Raw genomic sequence first — 18,254 nt, 5'->3', positions numbered from 1 at the left:
GTTGGTTGTCTTATTGTGGAAGGTCAAACAAAAATACGGTGGGATTCAGCAGTTGGGGATGCATAGTTGCGAGCATCTGACGGCCGAGATTCTACAGCCAGAGTGGGGTGAGCCGTGAGCTGCGGGCGGTGAACTAATGAGAGCGCTCTCGTTGGAGCTAGTGTGATAAATGACAGACAGCGTGCTCAACGGATCACCAATCACCCAGTAATGATGAACCGTGAACGTACTCGTGCAGTCGTGCTTCCTTTTAAAAAAAGAATTGGTTCAGGCTTATCTTGTCTGTTGTCTCGAAGGTCCGGTTCAAACGGTTCTCTTGGGTTCAAAATTATTGGTCTGGTCCATTTCTGGGTTTGTTTTTGAAAACATCCTTGATCCTCCTCTGCTCTCAGGTCTCAGCTATAAATGACACTCCATTTTCTTCTGTGTGAACTTCTCTTCTCGATTTCGTTTCTGTCTCCCTTCCTTCTTAGCCTCTGTACTTTGTCGTCGTCGTTAATGGATGCTACCCCACAGTCTCTGGATCTTATACGAGGAGGTGATTGACGATCTGCTTTGTTATTCTTCCACGACGCTTTCACATCATATAGGTATTGATTTGTCTCCTTGCTCTTCGTCTCTGTTCTGTACTCTGTAGTCTGTACATTATTTAAACCTGATGATCTCTTGCTAACATTAATCCTTTGTCAGTCTGGAGTCTCCTAACCAGGTTGATTTCCGTTGTGTGGCTCTTTTCGTTTTCCATGTGATATGAGACTGAGGTAGTGTGTTTATGTGTTGAGTATTAGATCTGGTCTCCAGACTCCAAGTAATGCTTCAAGATCTGAGGATTATCCGTGTTCAATCTCTCTCACTTTCTCTTTCTGTCTTGACTGTCTCTTTCTCTTCTGAATTAGTTCTTTTTGTTAATCTAAGATCTGTTTGTTCCGCTTCCATGAATAGATTGTAGAGCTTGCTTGCTTCCTCCCCAGAAAGAACTAGGAAAAAGATCCGTTAGGTTCAATTTCTCTCTATTACACTTTATTTACTGGTTTTGACTACCTTGTCTTCCGTTGGACTTGAATGTCTCTGAGTTTTGAAGGCTCAACTATGAACATCCGTCGATAAATCGGGATTCCTCCAGTTTTGTGTTTTTTTTTTCTGCAAAATTACGGGAGGCGCCATTGTTTCAATTTGGGGTTACATGCTTCATAGTAGAACGACCAAAATGTCCATTAGTTCAGTGGTATTTTGATGAATGATTGCTCATCTCTTCAGAGAGCAGAGGAGGAGAATCGCATCCATTGATCTCTTTTCCTTCTAGTGTGGGCATTATGTGCCTTGTCCAGCTCCAAACCGTCGGATGATCCTTAAATTTCATACTTAACAGATTCAAATTTCAATCTAACGGTGGGGAATCTCCAATAAATTCCTTATTTTCTTTCAATAATTATTACTTCCTGCTTTTCTTTTGAATATTATTTTAATTTTAAAATTTACCCTGCTCGAATTTTGCAGAACAAAATACGGAGACGTGACCTGTTTGCCCTTCTTCCTCAACCGCCGCAGATAGCGTTTTGACGTGCAGATATGCCGAGGTCGAGGTAAGATTTACCAAACCCTTCTCGAATCAATTATTTTCTTTTCTTCTTTTCTCGAGGGAGAGACCACCCAACGGACTTTCGTCATGTTTTGATCAAACCAGCGCCCTTCATCAGATTTCTAGAGGGCTGAGATGGTTATGCACTTATGCTAGATGTCTTGATGAGGCCCATGACTCATCGTAAATCGCATCCTAGGGATTTGTACATCTTTGAAAGATTCCGGTTTAGAATGATGCATCGACAGTAGACTCGATTACTCGAACCGCACTCCGCGTGGGCAAACGTCTTTCTCCTTTTTGAATTTGAAACTGGTAATGGGGGCTCGAGACCCGAGGGTGCTCCCTTTTTCGTACCGAGTGAAAAGCCCTTTTCAGGACAAACAAAGCACTTTCAATTTTCAAAAGCTATATATTAGTGAAGATCTGCTTTTCTGGGAAAGCAGATGTAAACCTTACCTTTTATTGTTGTATGTAACTCGAATGTTGATGTGAAGCACGGATTGCAGTATCCACATTCCACATCTCAATTATCTTGTCTTGCTTCCCCTCACTGTGTGTCTGCATCTGTCATTATGGGATGCAACTTGCAACCGGGTTGATAGATCTTAGTCTGTTAACAATGATCCATGTATAAAGTTAAGAACTGTTGGATTAGAATCCTTGTATAGTCTAGACTTTTGACCCACAGAAGTTTCAACAACCGAGGTCTGCTAATCTTTACTCTGTTACACACCCTCTCTAGTTTTTCCACTTCATGAAATATCAGTCTGGACTGATATGTAAAATGGGATGTCGTTAAATACTAATTGTTGATTGCTAATGATTGTGGGTGTGTATATTGATTTTTGTTAATTTTTAATTTGATAAACAGAGGGTCGGAGTTGCCTCAAAGGCAATCTACTAGGGCCCCACTGCATCTTAGAACGTCAGGTCATGAGTCTGATAATCTCCACCATCGACCCACTGTCGATCGAAGTCCAAAGGTGGGAGAACGTCGATCTCCGCGAGGGGCTCATTCTGATCCTTTGCATCAAAAGAAGCTTGGGACCCGCATTACCGATTTGGAATCTCAATTGGGTCAGGCCCAAGAGGAGCTGAAAAAGCTGAAAGAGCAGTTGGCTTTTGCGGAAGCTGCTAAGAAAGAAGCTCAGGAAGAGCTGGAGAAGAAGACCAAGGAGCCAGCCGGAGAGGAGGCCACTAAGGAGGTAGAACACCTTCCTCCTCCAGGGGAAACCCGTGAATCCAATGAGAAAACCAGCTCAGACGGAAATCCGGATGAATCGCCTGAAGAGAGCTTTCCAGAAACCGATGTTTTCGAAGTTCCGGTGGAAACCGTTCCATCTGAGCCCAAGAGGACGACACACACGACCGAGCAGCAAGAGAATGAGACCAAGCCAATAGAGAAATGCGCTGAAGCAATAACTGTTTTGGACCCTGTGAAACCAGCGTTGGATAACTCGTCTGTGATGAATGACGAGATCAATTTGCTGAAAGAGAAGTTGGCAGAGAAGGAAAAGCAATTGGAGATGGTTCGGGAAGAGAACGAGCTCTTGAAAAAGAAGGTAAAGGAAGCAGCGGTGGAGTCTGCTTCTTTTCTAGTTATGGAGGAAGAATCCGCTCTGAAGCTCACCAAAATGGGGCAGGAGCTGGAAGAGAGCAAGGCGAATGTGGCTCGACTGAAGCAGCAACTAGAGACGGTGGAGGGAGCAAAGGTGGCATTAGAGACAGAGATGAAGAAGCTCAGGGTGCAGACAGAGCAGTGGAGGAAGGCAGCTGATGCAGCAGCGGCGGTGCTGGCCGGCGGAATGGAGATGAACGGGAGGGTGGCAGGAAGGTGTGGCTCAATGGACAAGCACCTGAGCAGCGGTGGCCTTGAAACGGCTGGTGGTGGGTACACCGGATTCGTGGGATCACCATTGTTGGGTGATGAATCAGACGATGGGTTTGGAGGTGGTAAGAGGAAAGGCACTGGTATTCGGATGTTCGGAGATTTGTGGAAGAGGAAGGGCCAGAAATAATGGGGGAGAGAAGCTCAACTGGTTAAATTCAATTCTCTCTCTCTTTTTTTTTTTTTTTTTTCTGTATCTGCACACTGTAATTTAGACCGGTATCTCTCTTGTGTGCAGTGTGCTGCTTACTAGCTTTTGTCTATTTTGGGTTGCGAAATAGTTACTTACGATTTCGCATTCAGTGATAATAGGTGCTATACATTCTGCTGCTGTTAACTTATGCATGGAATCATGGAATTGTTGGTTAATGATTCGACTGCTAATACTAACCTATTCAGGTCTAATTGATGACCAATTCTAAATCAAAATCCTAATTACTAGTCATTTTTACTTCTGTTTTCTATCTTTTATTTATGGGTCTCCGCATTCTGCAATTGGGATTTCAGTCCAGAGGGAGTATTGATAATCATGACCCACCATTGGAATGGCTCTCAGTCACAGGCAATAAATGCTTGTACAGTACATTGACACCAAGCCCAAAGAAACGGACCCAGCAAGCACCAGCAAAGGCTGATGAATAACGAATTCCAGTAGAATGCTTATGGTTGGCTGCTTTTAGTACCTCGAACTTTATTAGGCTTGGGCCCCCAAATACGCTTTAAGATGTTACATTATTTTTCGGTAATAAATATAACAATTTTAACATGTAACATTCGTTGAACTTGAATCATACTGTTTAGACGATGATAATGAATAATAATATATCCAAAATATTTTATAAATTTTATAATTTTTTATTTTTATATTTTTTGTTTTTTATTATTAATCGGATGTAAGTAAAATTTAAATATATGATAATCAGATCAAGTTGTGAAGTTTCAAGTAATATTTTGAAAATTGACCTAAAAATAGAATTGGTTAAGGTATCGTTTTTTTATTTGATGGTTCAATCATCTGGGTTAAATGGTTTGACTCGTGATGTCATAAATAAATTAAAAGTAAAAATATTTATAAATAATAAAATAATATCATAAAAATTAAATAAAATACAAAAAAAAATCAAGTGTGATGGTGTTGGGTTCAAAGAGGGAAAAATTACCACCAATGGATTGTAGTTTGGTCGTCGGTGATTAAAATTGCTGCTTCAACCATAGACTCTCTAGTGGAGGAGAAGAAATTACCATTGCAAAACTGTCATAGATCGTTGATGAAACCAATGGTCGCCATTGGTTGTCGGTAGTTTGTAAATGGTGGTTGTTGCTTATTAAATTGCAGTTGCCACTACAAAACCATGCACTCAATGACGGCTCAAACTCAAAGTGAGAATTGAGAAATGCAAACCTTGCATTTGTCATAGGTCATCGTAGATAGAGGTGACAATTTTTCACCCAACCCACTGAATCCATCCAATCCGCCCATTTGCTTGGTAGGATGGAACTGGGTTGATCACCCAATCCACCCATTTAAACGGGTTGGGTTGGGGATAACTATTGGGTTAACCACTATAGATATAAGTATTAATTCCTTTGCCTTTTTTTTTTTTAATTTTCTTCATTTAAATGAAATAATTTATAATTAATACATTAATTTTTATTAATTATTAAATAAATTTAGATTTGTCTCGAATCAACACACTTCACCCATTTCGACTAGGGGTGAGAAAACAAAACCAAAAAATCAAATTGGTCGGTTTGGTGTTTTTAAAAAACCCAAAGGTACCAGTTCGGTTTCAATTAACCAATATAGAAAACCAGTGGTTAACCAAACCAACCGATATACATATATTTCTATATATTTTATATATTTTAAATTAATAAATATGCATTATATATATATAAATATATATATATGTATATATATTTATAATATATTATATATTATTTATTATTTAAAATATTATATTATATATATATTTATAATTTTTTATTATATATTTATATATATTTTTATAATATATATTGTAAAAACTAAAAAACTGAAAAACCAACGGTTAACCAAACCGGCCAACCGATTAACTGAATGGCTTCGATTCAGTTCTAGGTTACCAATTTTCCAAAACCGATACTACTGGTTCAATTCCAAAAAATGTCCCACGGTTCGGTTAACTGAACCCAAACCGTGAACACCCCTAAATTCGACATAAATCCAAATCAACTTGACTCGAGTCCGGACCAGCTCAACTTGGTCTAAATATGAATAGACTTGATCACCTCGATCCGGTTCGTTTGGGTCGGCCAGCCCAGTCTGAACTGACCCAATCCAACACATGTCGAACCGGTTGATCCGAATCCGAAATGGGTCCAGTCGGGATGGTTCGATACCCGATTGCTTTGCCCGGTTTGGATTGTTCGGCCCAATCAGCAAGTGCACAACCTGACCCAAATCCGAACTGGTATGATCTTGACCCGCTTCGGGTCTGTTGGTTTGATCCCAAACCCGTGCACAAACCTGATATGGGCCGGTCCAAGTCAATCCACCATTGGCTGAATCGGTCTAGTATGGTCCATCCGGACTGATCCATATCTAAATGGTTCGACCACCCTTGATGTGATTAGGTCGAAGACAATCCAATTAGATAATTCAAGTTGGTCTGACTGGTTTAAATCTAAGTGGTTTATTCAAACCCGAAATTTGAACACAGTCAAATGGCTTCGCCGCTTATGTAAAAATAGAATGCATGTTATGTGATTTGAACCTTCACAACTTGTGTAAATAGCAACCACTAATACCACCAAGTTATGACCAGTTTATTTGTTAAGAGAGAGTTTTTTTTTTTTTTTTAAGTACATAAATATAAGATTAATGGGTTTGGGCCAGTTGGATTGGGTTAAAGCAGGTTTAGGTTGAATCCAACCCATTTAATTTTATATAATTGAGTCATTTATGGGTTGGCGGGTTAGATGGGTTGGGTTGAAGCTCAACCCAAACCAAATCACCCAATTGCCACCACTTACCATAGATGGAGCCTTAACTATCAATCACTGGTCGTCGTGGTTCGCCATAGGTTGCTATCACCGCTAGTCGTTAGAGGTCAAGCTAAGTGAGCAGCTAAGAAGGGAAGAATGAAAATGATTTGCATTCGAATCCTAACCCCAATTATCAATTCGATGGGGATACTAGTGGAAGTCCTTTTTTATTTTTTTAATATAAAAAAATAAAACATATAACCCATGAATCGTTGTTTGGGTCGAATGGTTTAATGGTTCAACCACTCGGATAGCAATTTTTTACCTTTCCAACGTTTTTTTTAAGAAAAGCAGTTTATAATATAATCAAAATTGGAGACCTAAATGATTCCTGATTTTTTTTTTCGGTCCAACCGTCTAGTCCATTCCGATTTTGAAACATTGGTTTTAAATATCATTGACAGGCCTAATTGTTTGGCTAGACTCTTCTTTCTGTAGTGTTTTATCTTTTTTGTGTATCTTTTTTCTTTTGTTCATGGGTAAATTTCTTAAACTACCCCTACCGTTCACGAAATTGAAAAATTGTACCCTTACTGTTTACCTACTATCTTCAAGAACTCTTAAATTTTCTGACAATTGACATGTCAGTAAACACTAATGAAAAAAATTAGATATTGAATTTGCCCTTCACTATTCATCAAAATTTCAAATTAAAACCCAACTGATAAACAAATAAACCCAAAATCATATCGTTGGTGGTGGCAGCTGCCATGAGGTCCATCTGGTCATCATCTCACAAGAGCTGGCTTTGTGAGTCTTCCCAATGCAGTGGTTAAAGTGGACGGTAGAGCAATTCGAATAACTAAACAATGAGTTCCGAGTAATGCAACTGGGGCAAGGTGGGGAGTACAGCTTGGTGATTCATCACTCAGAAGAAGAGCATCAGCAGTTAGAGAAAAGAAACAAACACTGGCATCGATGCTGCGTAAGAAAGTAACGACTAAATTAAGATAGATTGTCTCCGAGTAAACACCTGTGCAAGAGATGTTATGATAACACAACTAATGCTAGAGGAAGATGCAAAATACAGAGAAGCTTAAGCATTAGAAACGTTTCTTAGATCAAGTTACGGATTCATCGTGGGCGGCAAACACTGACCGAGGAGACACTGACGGTAAAGAACCCATTGTCGGTTGAGTTTGGTAACTAGAAAGACAGAGGACGCGAGTTCTTCTTTTTCTGGGTTTTGACTTTTTATTGTTGCGATTTCACTGTCTTTGGAGCCTTTTTTTCCTCTCTTTAACCATTTCTATTTTTCTTGCTCATTGTCGTCGTTGAAGACCAAAGGGTTATCCATGATGGAGATTGTTGGACTCAGTTTGGGGAGCGGGTTCTTGAGCTTGGTGCTTAATTTTACTATATTTGGTCGAGGGTTATAGAGTAGGGGATGGCCGGTGAGGAGGGGAAGTTAGTTTGCTTGATTATTTAAATACATTAGTTGAAAGATGCAAAAGAGAAATTTCAGGTATGATTGAATGAATCCATTGTCGGTTGAGTTTGGACCAAACTTTTGCCTTTCGGAAGTTGCAGTGGCTTCATCGCCTACGACGACGATACCAAAATCATTGCCATCACAGCAACTTTCAACAGTGGTAGTGAACAATAAAAGTATTTTAGGAATTTTAAAATAATTATCACTCATGTGATGTCACATGTGAATGGAGTGTGACAGAAAATTAACGGCAATGGAGGTTTTAGACAATTGTTAGAAAACTTAAGGGTAGCTTAGTACATATGTAAACAGTAAGGGTACAGTTTGTCAATTTCGTGAACAGTAAGGGTAGTTTTAAGAGATTTACTCTTTGTTCATTTATAAAAAAAATATGTAAGATTTAAATAGAGAGAAATGAATGAGGTGAAAACTAGTAGTTCAATTTACAATTTAAATCTTACAATTAAATATGGACTAAATTCAAAACTAAGTATTTTAAAAAGAAAGTTTCACAATCTTATTCACAACTTTAATAGTAGTTCAAATTAAAGAATAACAGATGTGTTCAATTTTTTTTTACAATTTTTGTATTTTTGTGTGTAAAAATAATTCTAATATATCACACTTACCTTTTATTTAATATGATAAATATATGATATTATACATGTGCCTACATGCCTTTTTCTTTGCAAAATTTATGTATTTTTATATCTTTATATTTTATTATTTATTTATGACATTAAAGATTAACACAATTAACCCAAAATTGAACTATTTGTTATTAATTTTTATATTTCATTTTTTATTATTTCTAAATTATGTATTTCATTTTCATTATCAATAAAAATAATTCTTGTTTACTACACTTATTTTTTAATTTGATTAATAAAAATATCTTAAATGTGTCTAATTTTTTTCTAAATTTGTGTTGTAATGTTCTATATATTTTTTTAAATGTGATTACTTATGACTTCATAGGTTAATCAATTTGATTCAAAAGGTTGAATTGCTTAGCTATCACTTGGATAAAAAATGCTTTTCTTTTTGAGTCAATTTTAAAATATATGAGTTTATATTGTTAAAAATATTGACATAGATCTAATTAGTAGCATTTATTAGTGAAAAACAACTAAAAAATATAGTATTTAATAAGATAAAATGGGATTTAATACCTTAAGACTTATGTGGGGGGATTAAATGAGGTGGAAAGTAATAATTAAAGTGACATTTTCAACCTTACAATTAGAAATGGTTTAAATACACAAATATAGGCATTTTAGTAGCCATTAAAGCTGACATTAAAGTTATAATAAAATGACTTTTTATACCCTTTCTCAAACAATGAAATAGAGGGTAATTTTAGTAAAAAAAAGTTCCACATTGCACAATCAATGTTATAGCGGCAATGATGACGAACATGGAGATAACTGCTGGTGGTGGTTCCTCCTCCTCCTCCTCCTCCTCATCATCATCATCGTCGTTGTCCTCCTCCTCCTCCTCCTCCTCCTCCTCCTCCTTCTTCTTCTTCTTCTTCCTCACTTATCAACTTTAATTATCCACTTCATTCTCAAAGTCTCACACTCCCATATCATAATAATGTATCTATACGGTGGACCAAGGTTTTTAAAACCGGATCGGATAGGGAGCCATTTTGGGCACCAATTACCTAGTCGAAGGGTCTGACCATTTAACTTGAACGGATGACTCATTATGACTTAAGAAACAAAACAAAATAAAAAATAAAAATGGCCAAAACCGTTGTCTAGGTCGATGGTTCAACCGCCTTGGTTAGTGGGTCATCGACAAAATCAAAGGCTTTTAGCCTAAAAGCGATATTATGGTGAAACGAAACAAATTACCTAACCAGTTTTTTATTTTTTCGGTTTGGTCCAGTTTTCAAAACCATGCGGTGGACTTTAACCTAATCCAAATCTAACAGTCAAAATAAAAAGTTGCATTATATTTTACATCTTACCAGTTTGACCCACTCAAATTGGACAGTTGAACCGTTGACCCAAAATCCATAAGCCAAAGTGTTCCACAATCTTATTCATATTTCTAATAGTAGTGTAAACATAGAATTATAAATGCGTTCAACTTTTTCTATATATTTTTTTTATGTAAAAATAATTCTAATATGTAACACTTACTTTTTGTTTAGTATGATAAATATATGATATTATACATGTGCCTGAATGCTTTTTTGCAAAATTTATGTATTTTTCATTTTATATTTTTATATTTGATTAATTTTTATGATTTATTTATGACATTCAAGGTTAACACATTTAACCCAAAAGTTGAATTATTTATTATTAATTTTTATATTTCATTTTTGGTTAGTTCTAAATTATGTTTTCCTTATCATTATCAATAAAAATAATTCTTGTTTATTACACTTATAAAAAATATCATAGATGTGTCTAATTTTTTCTACATTTTTTTTTGTAATTTTATATATTTATTTCTATTTTAAAAATTTTATTGCCTAACTATGACTTCATAGGTTGATCAATTTGACTTGAATGGTTTAATTGCTAGCCACCACTTGGGTAAAGAATGGTTTTGTTTCTGAGTTGGTTTTAAAATATATGTGTTTATATATTGTTAAAAATATTGACATAGATGTAATTAGTAGCACTTATTAGTGTAAAATAACTTAAAAATATAGGATTTAATAAGAGAAAATGGGATTTAATACCTTAAGTATAAGACTTAAAGAGAGGGGATTAAATGAGGTGAAAAGTAATAATTGAAATTACATTTTCAACCCTTACAATTAGTGATAGATTAAATACACTGAAGGGATGGGAGATCCATCATATGGATGGCCGAACCCTACAGAAAGGTTGGGCAAATTTTCAAAAACTTCTTTACTCCCATCCGGGAATCATATTCCCGGTTTATAAAACTGCATTTTCAAGGTTCGTCCTTGTAACCAAACTGGACCAAATCTGAAACTAAGATTAGGGAGGGATATACCTGATACGGAATCCATGCAAAAAGCTCATCCCAATGCAGGTGTTCACGCCCAATGAGTGTACCAAACCCTCCCTCCACTGAACATGACACAACTTAGGATGAGGCAGAATCAGCATGTAGTTCTTCACCAAGAACCTTTGATTCTTCAGCAAGAATCTAATGGGGTAGTGAGCACAACTTTAGAATTGTTTCTTCTAGTAAGAAACAATATCAAGATCAAATCTTGATCAGTTCCAAGAATTGGAAATCGAACAGGGTAGAGCAGCAAGAGAAGGGAGAAAAAGAATTGAAGGTAGAAACAATCAAACTGAGTTATCTTCCGTGTTGTGTTTGTGTGTCTTTTTCAGATCCACTCTGCTCTCTATTTATAGCCTTAAAGAGACAACCTCCTAATCTGATTAGGAGTCTCTTTATCCAAATCTTTATTTGGATCTGAACTCTTTAAGTGATAAGGATAGTCCCTTATATCTTATTTGCAGTTCAAAATCAACTTTTTTCTAATCAAATTAGGAGTTCCCTGATCCAAATCTTTATTTGGATTTGGACTCTTTAAGGGGATAAGAGTTATCCTCTTATCCTCATCTGCTGATCCAAACCCAGATCCACCCCTATTTAATTAACACAATTAACCTAGTTCGAAATGGGCTTTACGCCCATTAAGCTTTCAGGCTCACTTCCATTTAATGTTGGCTAGCTTGGCTCTCTTTGTATGGTGTGGGACCCTAACATTGATCTATACATCAGCCACATGGGTTCATCCTAGTCTTTGTTACAAGGCCTGGCCGGATTCACTGTTGAATACGGTGAACCCTTGAGTCCACCACTATGGGCTCTTAATGGGTCCAACATTTACACTAAATGATCATTGGGTCCAACCATCTTATGAAGGCCCAAGGACTGTGAGTAGATGCAAGATTAGCCCATCAGGTATAACCCTCAATGGCCTTACACTTAACCTCTCAGCCCTTAATGATCAAACACTGCCTGACAAGAGCGGACCTCTCCCTCAACTGCAAGGTGCAGCACTGCACTCTCTACTCACATGGATCCCGGGAATTAAAACCTTTTGCAAACAATTTGTGAAGCCATAATATATAAGTATATCTCTATATAAATATATTTTGCAAAACCAAATTTCAAACACATTTGAAATCCACTACCGACAGTTTAGGTTTTCATTAGAGAGAGTGCATTTTCTCGATCATTCACTTTTTCCGACAAAGGGGTTGATCCTGTCACTATGATCACCCACTTAGATGAATTCTCGGGCTGTCCCAACATACCTAGGTTTTACCCCCTCTAAGGATCTGACCGATTGGCACATCAGGTGTAACATTCCAGTTTTGCCCATCTATCTCCAAGGTCTAGGGCAATACTAGAATTTTGGTCCGGTTTAGGGTTTCAAGAAAACCCACACTGCATGTACCTCAGGTCTCACCCTGGCAGTTGAGACAAGCCACCCCAACCAACTTGGCGGTACATCAGTGACGGCCTTAGTAGGATAAATCTCCCCAGATCTATCCAATGACTGCGAAGATTCTAAACTAACACGAGTCTCATATGTGTTCAGTTTAAGGGTATTACATAGAAACACACCACAATAACATGAATCAAATATGTACTTTATTCATTTACAGTAAATGTCATAATGTACATCATGCTGATTGGAGCTAAGGGCATACACTGTCTAACATATACAAACATGACAATTTAAGTAGCCATTAAAGTTGGCATTAAAGCTATAATAAAATGACTTTTATACCCTTTCTCAAACAGGGAAATAGAAGGATAATTTTAGTCTAAAAAAGTTTTACACTATATTTACACTTTCATATATAGTATAGATTATCTGCTTAGCATGTCTAACCAACATACCTATGTGCCGATACAAACGAATGGGTTTGGTTCTTTAATGGTCTCAATGATGAAATTACAAAAATTAGGGCTATAGTTTCTTGATCATGACCGAAGCCTAATTAAACTTAAATTTTCAAAGAGCCTGGGCTTGTTGGTTGGACTAACTAAACTGGGTGCCAAGCCCATGATCGGCAAGAGGCATTCCAGTTAGGCCAACAATATGTAAGTTGCAACTTCCCTTTCCCTTATTTGTCTCTCCATAGCCCATAGGGTAAGGGCTTTGCATTTTTCCAGGGAAGTCATTTGGACAAGAATCCTAAACATGGTTGAGCCCAAAAGGGTCTTCATGGTCGAATTTCCTAATTTTCCATCACTTGGGAAGCCGACGGGTTGGGTCTAGCATGGGTTTGCCTCAACCCTGATCCGACCCTCAAGCACACCAACCCGAACCCGAATTGACCCAACTTTTAAAAATGCATGATTCTCAAATCTGACCCGACCCTATAGGGTCTAACCCAATACCAACTTGATCAAACCCATAACATTTTAATTGCATTTTTAAACGTGTTTTGAAGACATAAAATCCATTAGTATAAGTTAGGAAATTGTTTTAAGACCAAACCTGCAACATAAGCTCTACCTCAATTTTCAGACCTATAAGTCTTTGCAACATAGGGTACAGAATAATAGGAAAAATTATAGCCAATAGGTTGAAGCCAATCTTGCAAAGGATAATCTCCCCAAATCAGAGTGCTTTCTTCATAGGCAGTCAAATTACTAACAATATTCTCCCTGCCCATGAAGTCACACACTATATGAAAAAGACAAAAGAGAAGAAAGGTACTACGACAATCAAATTGGACATGAATAAAGCTTATGATAGGGTGGAATGGCCTTTTCTTCAAGCTGCCCTAAAAAAATGGATTTTGGTCATATTTGGGTGGATTGGGTCATGAATAGTGTAACCACTGTCTCCTATCAAATTCTCATCATTGGATCTCCTTCCAAGCCCTTCTACCCCCAAAGATGACTTAAACAAGGAGATCCTTTGTTTCCCTATCTGTTTCTCATTTGCTTTGATGTATTATCTGCTTTATTGAATGAATTAGTCCAAGATTCCTCAATTTTGGGTGTTAAAGTTGAAGGGATGAGAGATCCATCATATGAATGGCCGAATTTCAAAAATTTATCTCTCTTCCATCTAGGAATCACATTCCCTATTTTAGAAAAACTGCATTTTTCAAGGATCAATCTTGACCAAAACAGTAGGAGAGGGATATACCTGATACGGAGAAATAATATCTTCCAATGGAAGTGTTCACGCCCAAGGAAGGATCCAAAGACTGCTCCCACTGAAGATGACACAGTTTAGGGTGGAGCAGAATCAACAGTGTTCTTCCCAAGAACTAAATCCTTCACCAAGAATTCGCTGGAGGGTAGGTGAGCACAACTCCAAATCAAAATTTCACCAAAAACTGATATCAAGAATGCTTCTTGATCGCTCCTACAACAATGGAGGTCGAACTGGCTGTGGCGGCAACTAGAGGAGAATGCAGGGAGAAGATGGCACAGTCACGCTGGTGCTGTCTTCTCTCTATGTAAACTGAGATCTGATCTCTGGAATTTGGGATCGGCTGAATGGTTCGCCCCCTCCTCCTTTTATAGGCTTAAAGAGAGCTCCTAATCTCATTAGGAGTTTCCTAATCCAAATATGTATTTGGATAAGGAGGAGTTTCCTCCTCCTTTTAGATCCAAATCTGTATTCAGATCTAGACTCTTTGTGTGGATAGGGTAAGACTCTATCCTATTTGCTGATCCAATCCCAGATCCGCCCCTCTCTTTAATTAGTCCAACTAAACCAGTTTGAAATGGGCTTAGGCCCAATAAATCTATGTGCTCATTAACCTTCCAAACTGCTACCCAATTGGGCTTCCTTGTATGGCATGGGACCCAAACATTGATCTACACATCAGCCATATGGGTTCAGCCTAGCCTCTGTTACAAGGCCTGTCTGAATTCACTAAAAAGATAGTGAACCCCTTGAAGTCCATCACATGGACTCCTAATGGGCCCAACACTTACACTAAGTGGTCCCTGGGCCAAGCCACCTTAAAAAACCCAGGGACTGTGGGCAGATGCAAGATTAGCCCATCAGGTATTACCCTCAATGGTCTTACACTTAACCTCTCAGCCCATAATGATCAAACACTGCCCGACAAGAGAGGACCTCTCCCTCAGCTGCAAGGAACAGTGATGCACTCTCTACTCACATGGATCCCGAGAATTAAAACATTTTGCAAACATTTTGAAACCGTAATATATATATATATATATATATGTATGTATATCCGTATATAAATATATTTTGCAAAACAAATTTCAATGATTGAAATTGGCTGCCGGCAGTCTTAGTTTCCATCAGAGAGAGTGCATCCCCGATCGTTACTTTTGTCCGACAAAGGGGCTGATCCTGTCACTATGATCACCCACTCAGATGAATTCTCGGACTATCCCAACATACCCAGGTTTTGACCCCCTCTAAGGATCTCACTGATTGGCATATCAAAGACAGCCCAATCCGACACCTCGTGCAGTATCATAATCGAGTATAGGGGTTAGGTGTAACATTCCAGTTTTGCCCACTAATCACCAAGGTCCAGGGCAATACTAGAATTCTGGTTCGGTTCAAGGTTTCAAGTAAACCTACACTGCATGTACCTCGGGTCTCACCCTGGCAGCTGAGATAGGCCACCCCAACACTTGGCGGCACATCAGTGTTAGCCTTAGCAGGATAAATCTCCCCAGATCTATCCAACGGCTGTGAACATTCTAAACTAACACGAGTCTCATATGTGCCCAGTTTAAGGGTATTACACAAAAAAACACCATAATAACATGAATCAAATATGTACTTTATTCATTTACAATAAATGTCATAAGGTACATCATTTTGATTGGAGCTAAGGGAATACACTATCTAACAACTCCCACTTGCACTTAGGTCCAATCTGGTACAAGCTGGAGTCCCAGACTTTCCACGTGTTTCTCAAATACTTTCTGTGCCAATGGCTTAGTCAATGGGTCTGCCACATTCTCCGCTGAAGCTACCTTTTAACATCAATCTGCCATAGATCTAGTATTGTCACACAACAGTGGAATGGGTGATGAATGGAATACCAAATTCCAGAATGAACACCTTCATTCATTAGGTAGCCTCACTTACGGCAATGTGTTTGGCTTCGGTTGTGGAATCTACCGTGGACCCCTGTTTGCTACTTTTCCAGCAAACAACACACGATCCTATCGTGAAAACGTACCTAGATGTAGACTTTCTATCATCTAGATCTGACTGGAAATCGACATCAGTATACCCCTGGATCTGTAATGAGCTACCATCGAAAAGCAGACAAAACTCTTTTGTCCTTCGAAGGTACTTGAGTATATTTTTCATAGTGGTCCAGTGCTCCTGCCCAGGGTTAGCCTGGAATCTGCTTACCATACTCACTACTTGAGCAATGTCAGGACAAGTGCACAGCATGGCATACATGATGCTCCCTATGGCTGAGGCATAGGGAACGTCCTTCATGCTTTCAATCTCCTCAGAAGTCTTGGGAGACATCTTCTTGGAGAGAGTGACTTCGTGCCTGAAAGGAACATTTCCCCTCTTGGAGTTCTCCATGCTGTATCTCTTGACTATTTTGTGAATGTAAGCAGATTGGGATAATCCTATTATCTGCTTCAATCTATCTCTATAGAGTCGAAGACCTAGTATATAGGAGGCTTCTCCAAGATCTTTCATAGAGAATTACTGTGAAAGTCATACTTTCACCGTAGTCAGCATTCCAATTCACAATGATTAGAATGTCGTTTACATACAGAACCAAGAGTGTAACCTTGTCCCCACTGGACTACCTGTAAACACAAGGCTCATCCGGATTCTGCTCAAAGTCAAACTTTTTGACAGTATAGTCAAATCGGATGTTCCAACTTTTAGAAGCTTGCTTAAGTCCATATATGGATCTATTTAATTTACTTACCATGTGTTCCTGACCTACAACTATGAAACCTTGTGATTGCTGCATATAGATATCTTCAGTAAGATCTCTATTCATGAACGTAGGTTTGACACCCATTTGCCAAATATCGTAGTCATGGTATGTTGCTACAACTAGCAGGATCCGAATGGATTTAAGCATGGACACAGGCGAAAAGGTTTCCTCATAATCAATGCCCTCTTTCTGAGTATACCCTTTCACCACCAGACAAGCTTTGTAGGTCTCAACCTTACCATCGGAGCCCTTCTTCCACTTATAGATCCATTTGCAACAAATTGCTTTTACCCCGGGGGGGCGGATCTACTAGAGTCTAGACTCCATTGGTATCCATTGAGTTCATCTTAGCTCTCATGGCATCTACCCACTTTAAGGAATCTTCGTCTAACATAGCTTCCGCATAAGTCACGGGATCCTTCTCACTAGTCATGGCTTCCACCAGGTAACTATCCTAGTCATAGCCAAAACGGACTGGTGGCCTGGATACCCGGGTAGATCTTCTAGGTTGGTCAATACCTGGAACCTGTGGGACACCTCCCACTACTCTTGAGCTCTCCTCATCAAGAACAACTTCCTGACGATGATTGTTCAGGATATAGTCATCCTCCAAGAAATGAACATTCCGACTATAGAACACCTTCTGTTCTCCTGGGTCATAGAATATGTAACCTATAGAGCCTTTGGGGTAGCCTACGAATAGGCAACGACTTGTCTTGGATTCCAATTTGTTCGCACTCATTCTTTTAACGTGCAGAGGACAACCCCAAATCTTCAAGTGTCTGACACTTGGTTTCTTTCCAGTCCAAAGTTCATATGGAGTATTCGAAACCGATTTGGTTGGAACCCGATTCAGCACGTATATCGCAGTCTCTAATGTGTAACCTCAAAAGGATGTGAGTATCTCTGAGTGTACGAGAAGTGACCGAACCATATCCAATAAGGTCCTATTCCTCCTCTCTGAAACACCATTAAGCTGTGGTGTAGCAGGAGGAGCCAACTATGATACTATCCCGTTGACCTTCAAGTAGTCTCTGAATTCGTTAGAGAGATACTCGCCACCTCGATCTGATCGAAGGGTCTTAATTTTTCTCCCTAACTATTTCTCGACCTCTTGTCTAAACTCTTTGAACTTTTCAAATGATTCAGACTTGTGTCTCATTAGGTACACATAACCATACCAAGAATAATCATCGGTAAATGTAATGAAATACACATGTTGGTTACGAGTCCTAACACTCAGGGGACCACATACATCAGTATGTATTAGGTCAAGCATGCCCGTACATCTTTCAGGCTTACCATTAAATGGCCGTTTTGTCATTTTACCCTGAAGGCAAGGCTCACAAGTGGAAAGATCTTCTATAGTTAGAAAATCCAAAGGACCATCCTTTACCAACCTTATGATACGATCAATGCTGATATGGCTAAGTCGGT

General features: G+C 38.5%; 1 protein-coding gene across 2 annotated transcripts; it reads left to right on the top strand.

Moving 5' to 3' along the window:
* Positions 1–390: 390 nt before the first annotated feature.
* LOC148866694 (interactor of constitutive active ROPs 4-like) lies at positions 391–3,839 on the top strand. 2 transcript variants are annotated; one of them, XM_088974257.1, is made up of 4 exons: positions 428–590; positions 1,258–1,389; positions 1,498–1,583; positions 2,454–3,839. In XM_088974257.1, the coding sequence occupies exons 3-4, from the start codon at positions 1,570–1,572 to the stop codon at positions 3,598–3,600; spliced, it is 1,161 nt and encodes a 386-aa protein (XP_088830383.1). In that variant the 5' UTR covers positions 428–590; positions 1,258–1,389; positions 1,498–1,569; the 3' UTR covers positions 3,601–3,839. The 2 variants fall into 2 exon arrangements, with proteins under 2 accessions (XP_088830382.1, XP_088830383.1); XM_088974256.1 differs by lacking the exon at positions 1,258–1,389 and having other exon boundaries at positions 391–590.
* The last annotated feature ends 14,415 nt before the right edge of the window (positions 3,840–18,254 follow it).

Source organism: Nelumbo lutea, chromosome 3 (genome assembly GCF_056320005.1).
Source record: "Nelumbo lutea isolate HS-2025 chromosome 3, American lotus-T2T, whole genome shotgun sequence".
NCBI classification, from domain to species: domain Eukaryota; kingdom Viridiplantae; phylum Streptophyta; class Magnoliopsida; order Proteales; family Nelumbonaceae; genus Nelumbo; species Nelumbo lutea.
The sequence above is the reverse complement of the archived record's forward strand: the minus strand, read 5'-3'. Positions and strand labels throughout refer to the sequence as shown.